The 15,924-nt window shown below is 42.3% G+C and overlaps 1 protein-coding gene across 6 annotated transcripts in view; it reads left to right on the top strand.

Moving 5' to 3' along the window:
- Nucleotides 1–1,634: 1,634 nt before the first annotated feature.
- The window catches only part of LOC311048557 (homeobox-containing protein 1-like), a 28,205-nt gene continuing 13,915 nt past the window's right edge, over nt 1,635–15,924 (top strand). For all 6 annotated transcript variants that reach the window (XM_084061820.1, XM_084061819.1, XM_084061818.1 and 3 more), the window contains exons 1-4: nt 1,635–1,827; nt 9,714–10,238; nt 14,410–14,495; nt 14,593–14,703. In XM_084061820.1, the coding sequence (XP_083917946.1) occupies nt 9,715–10,238; nt 14,410–14,495; nt 14,593–14,703 (721 nt within the window). In that variant the 5' untranslated portion in view covers nt 1,635–1,827; nt 9,714. The remainder of the gene's footprint in view (nt 1,828–9,713; nt 10,239–14,409; nt 14,496–14,592; nt 14,704–15,924) is intronic.

Below are 15,924 nucleotides of genomic sequence, written 5' to 3'. Positions count from 1 at the left end.
ACGTTTTCTAACAACTTCTGAAAAATAAACAATCTTTTGTTATGTCAGCATTTTTCACTGGTTTATTTCATTTCTGTGTAGTAGGACTAAGGTTTTCTCTTTTATTGAATAACATTTGGCAGTTTTATTTCACTGAGACCGCCGGACAGCTGAGAAGTAGACAGTTTAGTAGAGAGAGACCTTAGGAGAGCTGATTGGGAGACATTATTCGATGTACTGCGGAAAGTATTATGGGGGATTGAAACTGGCTAGCAAGGGTATGTGTGGTTCCGGAGGCATGGACAATACTTGGAAGGAAGACCACTCACTTAAATGCTCCTACACATTCTTGATAGCACAATCAAGAATGTGTCTAGTTAGTACTCTCTCGCTGATGGAGCTCAAGTTCAAACTTTCTCCCTCTTTTCCCCTCCCTCCCCTCTCCGTCTCCATCTCAATGTCTCTCTCACTCTGTGTCAATCAGCGCATTCAGGGTTCAGTACCCAGCATCGGCTGGTTTATTGAATGGGTGAAATAGGCTCTCTCCTGTCCTCTGCCTCGATTTAGATAAATCTTAGTTTTACTAGGCACTTTTTATGGGAGGAAATTATGTATGAGATTTATGTAGTAAACAATGATTGATTGATTGAATACTTTATTAACAGTTTGCAAATAGTACAGTCGTTTGATTTTACAATGATTGTTAAAAAGCCCTAGGGGCTTGTTTCCATTGTGGTCCTGGGGTAACCTGGGCCAAGGACACTTGGCTAAGCCTGTTTTCATGGCAGATTAGATTTTTACCCTGGTAGTGGTACCTACAGGTTTTTTTGTGTGTCTTATCAATACACCCCCTTCCTGCCTCTGCCTGTCTACACTTTATATAGATACCTTCTTGCCTTTATACATGCAGACAAAATCAATCTGTTTATCTAAGTCACACACAAACACACACATGCTATATGCACAGTACACTACACTGGAAATATTCCATCATCATGCAAACATAGATTTTGCGTGGCTGGCAAGTGTGTACCGTGTACTGCAGGGGTCTTCAACGTTTTCAGGCCAAGGACCCCCTAGCTGAGAGAAAGATGAAGCAGGACCCCCACTACATATTGTATAAAATTGTGTTTCAGATTTAACTTTTTTTGTTTACTTGGTCTGCTCTTTTTTCCCTCTACACCAAACACCTTTTTGCCAAAAAATAGCCGCTGCGAGGCGTTGTGAGCTTGTAGATCTGCTATTTTTTGGTAAAGTTCTCCTTAGAAAAGGGATATAGGGTTCAGTTGGTTAAGGTAAAAAAAACAAACATATCACACAAAGATTTGGCGGACCCTCTGTAGTAGCTCTGAGGACCCCCTAGGGTTCCCGGACCCCCTGTTGAAGACCCCTGGTGTACTGCATGACTTGAATCAGCCATGTGAAGTTTATCTGTGCCTGGTGTCACTTTAAAAGTTGGCAGGGAAGTTATAAACCATATGCGCGCACCCACGCACGGGTACGACACACACACAGAGGACTGGCAGCGGAAACCAAATGGTGTCTCCGCCTGCCGTGTGGTTTAGTTTTGAATGCCGATCGCTGTTGTTTGCGGTGCAACATAACTTCAGAGACTACAAGTCCCGTCGAACCCCGCGTCATCATCATATCGTCAATATGGCGTCTGTCCGTCGGACACAAAGGCGAATCAGTCTCACTACCAAATGAAATCAAATTAGGGGGAAAAAAAGGGGGACCGCGTTTTGGAAGCAAGACGGGCGGTGCATGCTGGCCCCGAGGAGCAGATCTATAGATCTATGTGTGTTTTAAATGTTGTGCTGCAAGGAGGACACAGACAACAACATCCAGGTAAACACTGACTCCGCAGCAGGCTTTACAACTTGTCTTGGTTGAAGGCTAACCCACGGCGGCTAGCTGGCAGGGTTGCCATGTCCGCTTATTATAAGCGACTATTGGCTTCTTTCTTCTGTTAAGTTGCTTGTAAAAATGTGGTGGTTGCGGTCTTTTGGGCTGGTTTCTAAAGTGTAGTTGCTTATTTAGGCTTGTTAACTAATGTTGTCTAAACCAGTGGTTCTCAAACCAGTGGACCCCCAAATTAATATGTATTTCTATTTGTAGACCCTTCTGATAATATTTCGTGCCAGTCTGCCATACAGAGACCCCCGTACCAGATTTTGTGGATTTGAAAATATTCCAAAATCACCTTTCCCCCCCAAGACCTTTCTTTGAAAATGGCTGATCTATAAGCTATATGAGCTTGTAGATCGGCTATTTTCAAATAGCTCATGTGGCTTCTTTTGGGCTTGTTTTCATAGACTTGGTTGCTTGTTTCTCTCGCAAAACCTGGCAACACCACTGCTAGCTGGCCCCGCAGGCTTGGCACTTATTGGCAGCGAATGCCACTTTGTGGTGTGGTTGCTTGTCATTAACTAACACACATGTTACTGTAGACTAGAACTGCCATCCATTCAGTTCTGCAGGGATCATGGCACATAGTAACTCAGATGCATGTCGGCGAGCTCCAACAACACAACAATTGGCGTTATTTCTGATTTGTGCGCTCTTCTTCTCTCCGACTTGTTAGAACATCTGTTTGCAACATCTGCCCCGGCGCAGAATTGGCGTAACGCCGAAATTTGTGACCCATGGATTACTGTGACTCCAGAGGTCGCAGTGTTTTGTTGCTATGAAGAGAATAGAGTTGGTCGGTTGGTTGTTTTATACCACACTGGTTCCCAAACTCTTTAGCTCGAGACCCAATTGTATAGAGTGAGTCTTCCCAGGACCCAAGCTAGTGAAAATAGCAGATCTACAAGCTCACAATACGTCGCTTACTAAACTAAATGTATTTATGGAAATGATTCGATTTTTTTCCATTTTATTTATGAAATACTTTAGACGAATGTTTTTAATTGTTGAAAAGTTGTGATTTTTTTTGTTTAAACATTTTAAAAAAATGTTGACATTAATATATATAAATGTGTATATATTTTTAAATGTAGGAAACGGAAAAAAGGAGATATTTACTCGCGGACCATAAAAATGTGTCTGCAACCCAAAGTTGTGTCCCAACCCACTGTTTGGGAAACAATGTTTTATGTTGTGCAAGTTACATTCAGAAGGTCAAATCATTCTGGAGTGTGAAATGCAGACATATTTTTGTCTGCATTTCAGCCAGGGGGGTTACAAAACAAAATCTAAAAGGTATTTTCAGTTGCCTTTTGAATTATGTAGTATTGTTGGAAATAAATCCGGCTCAACAAAGTAATACCTGGAATATATTAAAACATGTTTTTAATGGGATGTTAAAGGTCAGCATCCTCGCTGCCAGCGGCTTTGCAAAAAGCCACCCATGGAGTCACAGAATCGGACAGGTTAACAAACCTGGTGTAACAGTTGAACACTAAACTTCGGCCGTTTGGTTTCAGATGAATTGGCCAGCATACGTTTTGCCAAATTAATGGAGGCTTGTGTAGCCTACATAAAAATAAACAATCAAACATGTTATTTTGCATTGCAAACTTTTGCCAGTTTATCACACATCATCTCACATATAAATCTCAGTATCCCTGAGAGAGTTTCAACTGTAACATTTGAAATTTAGTGAGTGATTGAATACTAACAGTTTGCAAAAAAAGCTCAGAAAGTACAGTTCTATACAAAACGATTAAACCCAAGAAAGTACTATGGCTTATTTCCGGCAGTGGCTCAGGGGTAGGGTAGTGGCCGGTAGTGTGAACTGGAAAATTGCAAGGTTCCCAGTTCGATCCCGGGCTGGGGGGCTCCCCCTGAGTTAGTGTCAAAGTGTCCTTGAGCAAGACGCTGAACCCCTAATTGCTCCCGATGAGCAGGTTGGTGCCTTGCATGGTTTCCTCCGCCATCGGTGTGTGGCGGATGTAATGCACAATCTATGTTAAGCGCTTTGCACCATTTACCATTTTTACCATTTTCCATAGGGGTCCTGTGTATTCAATTCATCGATGTGCACGGGCATAAGTTTTCATATGCCCTCTTTCCTTCTCTCCTTGTGTTTTCCTTCTCTGCTTTGTTTTCGCTGAGCAACAAGGCTAAAGGAATTGACCAATGCCAGTCAGCAGTATTTGACTTGCAGTCTGTTCCACCACAAATTATGCCAAGGCTGGCTCTGCAGCAGAGAATGGGGCAGCATACACACTTTATTTTATAATGACAGTAAAGTGACAATTTAAGGACTTTTAAGACCTTCTTAAAAAAGACCATTACTGCATCAAAAGTAATCAACAAACTATACTATACATTTATGCTGGTCAAACATTGGCCAAATTGTCAAATAATATAAGAAAGAGGCATTTCTTTTTTAAATAGCCGGTCTACAAGCTCACAACACGTTGCGAGGTGTTGTGAGCTTGTAGATCTGCTATTTTCACAATATTTATCTGTGGAACTAAATGTAATGCCTCAACTCCTACAATTCCGCTACTTGTCAGGGTGGGGGGGGGGGGGGTCCCCATTTCAAATATGATTCATTTTGGGGTGTCCCCTGTTCAAATATGATTATTTTGGGGGGTCACGACCTGAAAAAAAAACGTAATTTGTCAGGTTGTCATTTCTTTGGTCTAATATACATTAATTGAATGTGACTGAAGACTTTCCATTATTCATGATGTCCATGATTGATGTCCATTCTCCAAATTATTGCTCAGATTCCCCAAGGAGCATTTATTTCAAGCAAGTTTGAACTTTAAAAGACCCAGCTGGTTACAGCTCGCTAGCATTGTTTATTTCAACTGGTATGACGTCAACACCCAGTATGCTGAAACAACACACAATATTCCTCTATTAAAGTTGTCCTTAGTTCATAACCTTTTCAGACCATCTCACGGCCCACTGTTACTGTAGGTCTCATACTTTTGGGTTGCACATCAATGGTCTAGTATAACTGAAACTGTGGATTGTTTTGTCTGTGTCTGCCTGTCTGTCTGTCTGTCACTCTGAACACAAAAACGTAGAATTGAATAACTTACGTTATATTATACTGTAGCAAACGTGTAGCGTCAGCAACATTGATTGAGGTAATGGAATTAATCAACACCTCATCTATTTTACATGTCACTTCTTTATATTTGATCACTTTATAACATTGTGGAACTAAAGCACAAAGCAACTGTTGAATGGTACCAGCTCTACTGTTTTATGACACTTCAAGATCATTTGAGATGAGTATCGCTGCTGTCGAATCCGTGTCAGTGGTGTTCAATCATTGCATTGTGCAAGTCTTCATTTCAACCAAACACTACTCTGGGAGAGTTGAGTTCACTAATTAACACACCTTCAGCCAGAGAGTGGGTAAATAATTAGTGAAATCAGTTGATGGAGTGTTTGGTTGGAATGAAAACCCGCATACACTCATGTGGGTTAACCCTATCCCTCCATGGTGCATGGTGACACATCACGCCTGTGCTCTAGGGGGATAGAGTTTCTTTCTGTACACTAGCCTGGTATTGGCGTATTCATTTGTATCACTGGAACTCTCGTCTAGACTAGTCCAGCGTTTTTACTGCCGCAGGCTGTGATCTAAAAAGAGACGAGGGATATGAACACTCTGTTATGTCATTACGTCTTTGAAGACAAATATATTCAGCTCCTCTGATGGTGATTATTACACTGCAACACCTCATACATTATACGGTGAAAATCCAATAGTTAACATGGCTACTTTCAGAATTTTCGTCGTGCCAAATAATGTCATACATCGTGTCATAGACGTTCAAAGTTTATTACTGGCTTTTTAATTTGTTTTTCATGCTTGCTGAAATGAAGCGATATATGTGCAATGTACAGAACTACGTAATGACAGAGGAGTGCTGCGGAATGTGTTTGAAAAATGAATGTCGTGGTGGCGGGTTACAAATGGGCGCTCAGCTCGCAGACAATAGGAGACAGTTAAAGGCTCCCATGGGGTTAATGCATCATGTCTATATATCAGAGCTGTGTGTGCATCTGTGCACGCTGTCTCGTTTTGTAGCGAGATAACCAGTTGCTAGAAATCCTCAACAGCAAGGCCATTTTTCCATCCTAATTTCAATAGAGATTATGGTTAGAGTAAAAAAAGAAATGTTGGCATTACGGTTCTGTAAGGGTCAAGGGCATTGGGACGAATGTGTGGCTATCCTTAATGTGTGTCTGTCAATGAAGTGCTCTCGCATCGTTTTATTTAGAGTGAAAATGATTTTTCATATACCCACCTACAGTAGGCTTTGAGGCATTCTGGTGCAGTGTAACATCTCAGTCTGGAGGATAGGTGTCATTTCATTTGGAGTAAATCCTGAGCAGAAATTGGAATATAATACATTTCATTGTCAGAATGTCTTGCTGCAGGCAGTGTGTGTGTGTGTGTGCGTGTATGTGTGTGTGTGTGTGTGTGTGTGTGTGTGTGTGTGTGTGTGTGTGTGTGTGTGTGTGTGTGTGTGTGTGTGTGTGTGTGTGTGTGTGTGTGTGTGTGTGTGTGTGTGTGTGTGTGTGTGTGTGTGTGTGAGCATCCTGTCTTCCTCTGTACGCTGTGTCCCGAGGAGCAGATATGTGTGTGATATGCTATACGCCAATGACTCATCTCTCCTCCCCTTTTCAGCTTCAAAGGGAGAAAATATGGGGCCTTGGCCACGGAAGATGGAAATTTTCCTTGGCATTTTCCCAAGTCGCTCTACCCCACTATATATATATATATATATACACACACACACACACACACACACACACACACACACACACACACACACACACACACACACACACACACACACACACACACACACACACACACACACACACACACACACACAATAATACACTCTCTTTCTCTCTCTGTCTCTTACCCATACTTACTTGCACATGTTCACACACATTTTCACACACACACACACACACACACACACACACACACACACACACACACACACACACACACACACACACACACACACACACACACACACACACACACACACACACACACACACACACACACACACACACACACCTTTACACACACACACCCCTTCTCTCTCTGTCTCTCTCTCTCTCCCCCCCTCCCTCTCTCTCTTATATATATATATATATATTCATTCCCCATATTGCTACATTATTGTAGTGAACTGTACCCTAAATAGCATCAGATTCCAGTGTCTGTGCATGAGTGCATGGGCCTTCATTTTTGACAGGCATGTTAACATGTTTATTGTTCACCTTATTTTACACTTAAAGGTAGGGTAAGTGATTTACTTTGGTTAAAATAAGTGTTGAATAGCTCTATATTCTGATATTACTCATTGCTTTAGAGTGTTTGTTCAGTAATAGGAGTCTCCCATGTCTCTCCAGCTCTTTATTAAACAGAAAATGCATTTTCAGTGCTCTCTCCTGATTGGCTTAAACGTTGTCAACTACCTGAAAATGTACTATATTCTGTTTACTAAAGAGCTGGAGAGACCCCTGTGACCGAACAAACGCTCTGTAGCAATGATTACTATCAGAATATAGTACTTTAACCTTTTTAACAAAAAAATAAAAATACCAGAAAATATCACTTACCCTACCTTAACACTCATATAAGAGCAGTTCTTGAAATCAGTGATTAAATTACTGATTTGTTGTAATTAAAAATAACATCTTTATCAACAATGTGCATATTTTGAAACAAACAAACTTAACCGATTTGAAAAAGAAATGAGAAAAAACTACAGCTCTAGTGATATGGTACAAGATGCCTACTATTTTGGTGACCCCATGACCTTTCTTGGTTATTATGATTTATTTTGTCTATCTTTTTCAATCACTGCGATCTGTCTCTGTTTTCTATGAGTATCCCTGACTGCAGAGAGAGAGTCTGACCATTCATAATACGTTTAATGTCAGATAACATTGTAATCTACTTTGGCTTTTAGTTTCCTTTTTCCAATATTCTGAATAGGTTTCCTTCCATTTTTTTATGATGTGGTTTCCTCAAAAGAAATGTTGGTGTAATTCTGTTCAGGCGAAGAAGTTTATATCATTGCCAACTGACTCGGGGAACTCTTTCTGGTGTCGGCGCTTGGTTTAGAGGGCTCAGGGATAGATTTTCTGTGGTTCCAAAACATGTAGGGATTGTTTATTATGTTAATTATCAGGAGATGCCTGCTTAATTCTGCTATCTTTATTAGGTGGTGTTTTCCTTTGGCTGTTTATCTGTCTAAAATAGTACATCCCTCAGTCTCTGTGTAACTCTGCCTGCAGATCCTTCCACCGGAGGGTGCTGAAAACATGTCTCGACTATGCACACACCTTGTTCACTCTTGATGTGACACAAGTTGCTATTAAACTACTATTTCAATGGGAAAGTCCTGGTGAAAAGATTACATAACAATCTTCATGGAACGTACTATTATGCACCCTGATGACTTTATAACCACCCCCCAAATCTCAATTATATACTTATTATTGAGCACCATACAACCGTCAAGGTCATCATGATTTTTAGTAGTAGAAGTACAGCATTAAAAAGATATAGTCATAGTGAAAGGGTTAAACATGCCTGACCGCTGGTATGGTCATTTAACCTAGATTTTATATACAGGGGACAAAGTTTTCTCCCTACCAAATGTCTTACATTTCCTACTGTGTCTTTGCCTGCATGCTTGTGTGTGTGGATTGGCACCCAGTGAGCTATATTATTCTGCCGCATATACAGGCGTTATTGTTCTGAATTACTCCCACTGTCTTGTGATATGTATTACAGTTTGTTCAGGACCATGATGGTGTTGAGTGGTGGCAGGGAATTTCTCATGTAAAGACTCAAGAGTCAAGCCTTGCTAGCCTCACCCATCCTGAGTGGTTTGAACCAACTGTCTCTTCTCTACATGTAAAGTGTCTTGAGACAACACGTTGTGATTTGACACTTTAATAAAATTGAATTGAATTGAATACTTTATTAGTCAGAAATGCAAACGGCACGTGGTACAGTCAGACATTAAGGCTAAAAGGATTACACTTAAATGTCCTGGGGACTTGTTTCCATTGTGGTCCGATGCATTCAATTCATCAACATAGCATAAAAAATAGTTGCTGTTATTATCCTGTTCAGTGAAATGTGCAACGTATAACTTGACGGCTGACTCTGGCCACAGTGGCCAGTCACCATGTTGCAGTTTTCCAGCCGCAGTTTGTGGGCGTTGGGCCGAATGTAGAGACGACAGATCGAATTCTGTGACCGCCTCTCCAGAGAATGGAAAAGCGATAGTGGACGATGGGAAAGAAGCATGTCCTTCAACCATTTGAACCAATCATCAAAAACTAACGTTAAACGCCCACATTCCAACGGGTAGATATAGGACTTGGGCCACCCACAGGTATCCCAGTCGAAAAAAGGAACATTTATAATTAAAATTATTATTATTTGTGCCAGAATTGTGTGGCAGGGTTATATTTTTACATTTTGTTAACGGCAGCAATGCTTTACAGTGAAAGCTACAGTGATTTTTTTTTTTGCCTATGGGTGACTAGACCATTAAGGTCATGGAATCAATACAATCAGTAGAGTTCATCCTTCCGAGGATGAAGGTGTACAACAAATTCCATGACAATCCAGCAAGTTTTTTGAGATCTCTTGTTTGTGAGCTAAATGTTCGATGGACCAACCGGGCAGCCATCCTTAAAGCGCTGCTGCTAGCAAAGCCACGCCAACTAAAGTGTCTCCTCTCCTCTCCCCTCCTCTCCTCTCCTCTCAGCATGTCGGAGCGTTGCGAGGAGCCTCGTTTCACCATAGAGCAGATAGACCTCCTGCAGCGCCTCAGGAAAACTGGGATGTCGCGGCCGGAGATCCTCCACGCACTCGACACCCTGGACCGCCTCGACCGCCAGCACGGCCACAAGCATGGCCGCCGGCCTCTGAGACCGCCCCCTGGTCCCTTGCCTTTCTCCTCTGACCCATCCTCCCGCGTCGGTGGTGCCACCACCTCCACGGCCACACAGACCGCCTTCCGAGCGGACGGCCTCTCTCCGTCGCCTCCTGCCAACGGCTACGACGCCTCGCCTCCCCTCCTCCCGACGGCCATGTCCACGCCTGTCACCATTGTGGGAGGGGCGCCAAATGGCCTGGTCGCTGTGACTAATGGCAGGCTGTCGTCGCCACCGCCGTCGCGCTTTCCCGTTGCCGTGGATAGCGGCGGTAGTGGCATGGCAGCGCCGGCCTACGCGTTCGACACCAGTGAAGAAGATATGGATGTGGATGACAAGGTGGAAGAACTGATGAGGTAAGAGCAGAAGTAATGAACAGATTTAAAGGTGTAGTGAAATGAAAAATATGTTTTTCACACTTTTAGAGCATATCCGTGGTCATCATATGGGCATACCTAACAATAGATGCCAAAAAAATGAAAAAAAAACATTTTTTGTGAATTTTTACATCTAAAGTCCCTAAAAAGCCAATCTTAATTACTTCCTGTAAACGAAAACGTGCTGCGTGATGACATAATACAGCCTTCACGAATATAAATGAATCTTGATTACATCCACCTGTTTGATTCCCATAGCTGCACGTTCTTCAAACACAGCTGATTTTAATTACAGAGATACTCCGTTTTGAATCTCATTGAAGATGAGTGTATTACTCATTTTAAACTTCATCTGCACACTAAAATATGTATCTGAAAACATTATAGGTTCGAAATAAGCCAGGTAGTAGCAAACGTGCTTCACTGGCCGTCTCTCTCTCACTTGTAAACAAACACTAGCCGTGTGCCAACACGGCTGAAGTGATTGAGATCCAACGTCCCATAGCCTGAAGGGATGGGACCTTCTGATTGGTTTAGAGTCGTTGAGCCGACGTTTCGGGCTGAACCTTCAAAATAAAATGCCCGAAAATGTCACTTCAGTGCGTCTTTAAAGCACACATCATGGCAAGGTAGCTACACAACCCAAACCTCTACCAAAATGACGTTGTGCTTTAAATCTGTTGTGTAGCTACCTTGCCATGATGTAACTAGTCCAATCGGCGAGATATCTTGCGCCATTGCGCCATTTATTAGAAATGTATGATTCTCCTCATTGACTCTTTTAGTACACAAACAAATGCAAAGAAACAGATTCTGCCACTATATAACATCACAAAACCCAATATGGCAACTTCATGTTGATTTAGCTGTTTGTATTAGGATGTGTCCTTTAACCAGATGAAACGATCGTTGTAAAAAAAGAAAGACATTGTTTTCGTCTTTATTTGAGTGAGAGAAGGTAAATGAATCAGAAATCATCTCTCTGTTGCTCCATCTTGAACCTTAAGCCCCACTCACCCAGCTGGAATACCTTTCATTCTATATTGACATCGTCAAGACTTTGCATAATAATCTATGTTTGAATGGTATACTAGGATATTTCAGGATTCAAGAATTCATACCAAAAGGAACATTTCATTTGTCCCCATCGTATCTTCATATCGTGTCATCAATGCTCATTGCTCATTATAAGACGGTACCGTTTGTTTCTGTGTACCGGTACTCACTCTGTGACTCAAAGGTGGGCTGTGCATAGCTGGAAAATGTATCTGCCAGGGTTTCAAACTAATGGAAATGACAGCCTTTCTATTCCTGGAGTAGCACGCTAAAATAGTAGCCACGGTTGTTGCATCAATTTAAAAATCAACTTTCAAATACCCGCCGATGATGGCTGGGTAAATGTTCGAGCTATCCACACAGCCCATCTATATGACACAGTGAGTAAATAGAAATGGTACCGTCCTCTAGTGAGCATTAGTGAGGATCCAGGAGATGAGGTTGGAAGACGGTGAAGTGTTCCTTTTAAGAACGTAGAGAACTCACATAGGACTCAGTCCTTTCCTATGTAGTTTTAATCAAAGCTGACATTTTTAACTGTGGAGAAGACATTCCTTTGTGGTCTGGCAGAGACAAGTTTCCTGCTAGAGTGAGACCACTACAGGTCTCCTAGTGCTTGTTTGGTGGGTTATTTAAAGATTGTCATTTATTAGGGTTGTAAAAGAGTCCTCATGGAGGAAGAGAAAGAACGCGCGTGCGTGTGTGTGTCCTTGTCGGGGATCAATCATATAGTGTGAAAACCAAAACGATATTATGACAGGCGATGTCAAAAAGAGACTTGTGTAGTGTGATGACCCATTTCGGCCGCTTGTATCCGCGACCTTATTCTTTGGGTCATGACCCACTCTTCATGACCATAGGTGAGAGTAGGAACGAACATTGCTCGGTAGCCCGAGAGCTTTGCCTTCTGGCTCAGCTCTCTTTTCGTCACAACAGTGCGGTACAGCGACTGCAATACCGCTCCTGCTGCTCCGATTTTCCGCCTGATCTCCTGCTCCGTCCTCCCCTCGTGAACAAGACCCTTGTTACTTACTGAAAACTCCTTTACCTGGGGCAAAGTCTCACTCCCTACTTGGAGCACATGTGTATATTGCATAAAGTACTGTATAGTTTCTAGCCATCTCTGCTTACCTTATATCTTAATATTTTGAGTCGGTAGTTGTAAATAATTGAGTTGTTTGTTTCCATACTGTGGTTGCTATTCAGGGTAATTACACCTAGCACACCAAGATAAATTCATCATTATGTGCAAACATGGCAACCTGGCAATAAAAGATATTCTAATTCTGATTTTGCACATAAATCTTAAATTCCCCATACTAAACCAGGTTCTGCTAGGCTAGACCACAATTGATTAAACCAGGCTACAACACTCCACGCCCCTTCTCCTATAGTGCGTGCCAAAAATCCTGAAGGGGGCGTCAACAAGTGTCATTTGGTAGCGGCGGACATCTTGGTGGCGTATAAACAGGTTGACTTAACATTGCCCCCCACCAGTATGTGTGCAGCTACTATGCCACGCCCCCCGTGGTGACGACACGTTGGCAAGCACTAATACTGTAGGTGGAAACTCAACTAGACTTTGAATGGCACAAAATTGACTAGAGCCTGACCGATGCTAGATTTTTGGGTCTGATCCCCATTTTGGAGAGATGCCCACCGATTACCGACGTTTTTTTTGTTTTTGATATTTTTGCCTTTATTGATACTATACACTACAGTCGACTGACTGGAAATGGGGAGAGAGACATGGGGAGTGATACGAGGTTGACACGATCGGGATTCAAACCCGCAAGACGCTGTCAGGCTGCATTAGCAACGATTACCGACGTTTTGACCAATATTTTGTCCATAAAAAATCTAATGTAATCAATTTGAGAAACTTAGATTTGATTAAAGTTTCTAAAAAGTAGCAAATTCAGATATAGCCGATCTACAAGCTCAAGACACAAAATAGGGACGCAATGTTGAAAGCTGTTAAAAATCTAGACAAATCGGCTGCATAATTGCAGTTACTGACGTCACTAAAAAAGTCAAATAAAATATCGGTCAACCAATATATCGATCTGGGTCTAAGATTGACCAAAGCGCTTGATTAGAGCGTTTCAGAGAGGTGGTGGAGTAAGACTGAATATAGAGAACTTGCATACAGGGCTTGGACATGGGCTACACTGTGACAAAAATGGGCAAAGCTCGGACACTGACGGTAGACAACTGTATGCTTGTACAATACTAGAAGTTCGGGCCGCTACGCGGCCCGAACGTCTAGCGCGACGCGTCGTCCACTTGGCAGTGCCCCATGACAGGCACTTCTCGTGGGGTGAAGTGGTGGTCATTTTGGCGGCGTGGGTTGTGTTGAGGATGGAAGCCGTCGAACTGGTGCGATCTGACGGCATCCTAGAATTTATAGGTAGGATGTGATGTCATGCTGTCGTGAGATGACGTCACACTGGCGTTGTGTCCATATTCGGGACGACCGTCTCATCGTGATGTCATGCTGTCGTGAGATTACGTCACACTGGCTACATACAACGTTACAACGTACATACTGACAACCGACATGGCGCAGGATTCAAATTGTATATATATAGATGTAGGTCAGTACAGTTTTTTTCATCCCATTTCTTTGCCTTAAGCCCTCCAGCGTTTCAGACACAGCCTTTTGATTTATTGATTATAATTTGATTTATTAGACATACCGTGACAAATAATTATTCACCGAAAATGTCGAGGATACCCATTGTGGTCTAGCCATATACTAGGTTTTTACCGCTGGAAATATTGAGGCCTAAAACCCCACACTTTGTGAATAGTGAGATGAGCAGCAGAGGAGGGAACGGCACATGAAATATGCCTTCATTTCTACACACATTGAACCTCAGCACCATATCAATATATATGTAAATGAGTCTGCTCAAAGAAACTGTGTGTGCGTGTGTGTGTGTGTGTGTGTGTGTGTGTGTGATATACATGGGTGTATGTGGCAGCTTTTATATTTTCTCATATAAGACTTTGTGCAAAGCCATATTTTCTCTCTCTCCCTTCCTCTCTCTCTCTCTCTCTTTGTTTCTCCATCCCTCCTCTTGTCTTCTAGAAGGGACAGCTCCATGATCAAGGAGGAGATCAAGGCATTTCTGGGGAACAGGAGAATCTCGCAGGCTGTGGTCGCTCAGGTAACAGGCAAGTATCTGGGCCCTTCCTTTAAACTTTGACCCCTAACATACATATGATTTACATTCTACAAACTCTCCTCTCCTCTCTCTCCTCTCCTCTCTAGGCATCAGTCAGAGTCGGATCTCTCACTGGTTGCTCCAGCAGGGTTCAGACCTCAGTGAACAGAAGAAGAGGGCCTTCTTTCGCTGGTACCAACTGGAGAAGACCAACCCAGGTAATACCTCCCGTTTCCCTCCAACAACTCGACATCAAACCCAGTGACAGGCTCCATTAAACTTAAAGTAGCTTTGTGTGTACTTCTGCACATACTGTACACACAAATAAACTCATCAAAGGCACTGATTACTTCACACTGGTTGGGATTTTATATTCCTGAAAATCATTCACTAAAATCATCTCAATAGAGTACAGAAGTCCTAACGTCACTCGTTCATCCCCAGGTTCGTAAAGTAATTTCTCTATGGAGAATAACATTGGGTCATCTTAGAATCGTCTCATATAAGAATTGTGGTCCAAAAATAAACAAACTGTCTCGGCGATATTGTCAGGGAGGTGTCGCTGTATCGTTTATGATAGTCAGTCACTCATATTTGATACAGTCTGTTTCTGGCGAAAATGTAACTAATTCGGCGGAAGTAACATTAGCGTTTTCTCACCGTCAGTTGATGCTTCATATCCATAAGAGTCAAACCGCCGGGTCATTTGTTTATTTTTGGAACACAGTTCTTATTTGACACGATATTAAAGACGTCTATGGGAATTCAGAACGGGGGTGAAAAAACGCGAACCAGGTAGGATGTGTAAATGACGTCAGAATTCGGTGCTCTATTGCTGTGTTGCTTCCCCTTCAACCAGTTTTATTCACAGATTTCAAGATTGAATTGAGTTAATAAAGACATAATACAATATTGTTAAACATTATTCATTTATGTCATTAACACATCCACCGCCAAGGGCTAATCTCATAATGCACTTACCACTGCCAAGCTTTTATTGTCCTTTTTTGTTTTTTTGATTCCGCCATAGCCCCCGCTAAATCCGTTTAAAATCCGCGTTCATTTGGTTCGACACAAACACGGGATCCGACAGAACAAAACCCTGAAGACCGCGACGCGATCGGTCCCTCCATTTTGGAGAACGAGGCAAAAACGCCCCCCCCCCCCCCCCCCGAAACCGGAAGTATCCAAAAAAAAAACGGCGGTTAACGGTTGGATTTAACGGCCCGTAGGACTACGGTCTTGGCGGTCAATGTGTTAAATGAAGTTCAGGGAAAATGGAGACACAATGCAGACACATGAAATATCATTGTTTGGTCCATATAGATTTGAATCTCCCAGTACTGCATCCCTGTCCCTCATAACCAGTCTCTCCAAACATCATATCCTATTCCTGCTTTTTTTTACTGAAACGGGAATGAGACCTTAATCAAATCAAC

The sequence above is a fragment of the Gymnoscopelus microlampas genome (assembly GCF_963454915.1).
Source record: "Gymnoscopelus microlampas genome assembly, chromosome: 1".
Taxonomy (NCBI): Eukaryota; Metazoa; Chordata; class Actinopteri; order Myctophiformes; family Myctophidae; genus Gymnoscopelus; species Gymnoscopelus microlampas.
The sequence above is the reverse complement of the archived record's forward strand: the minus strand, read 5'-3'. Positions and strand labels throughout refer to the sequence as shown.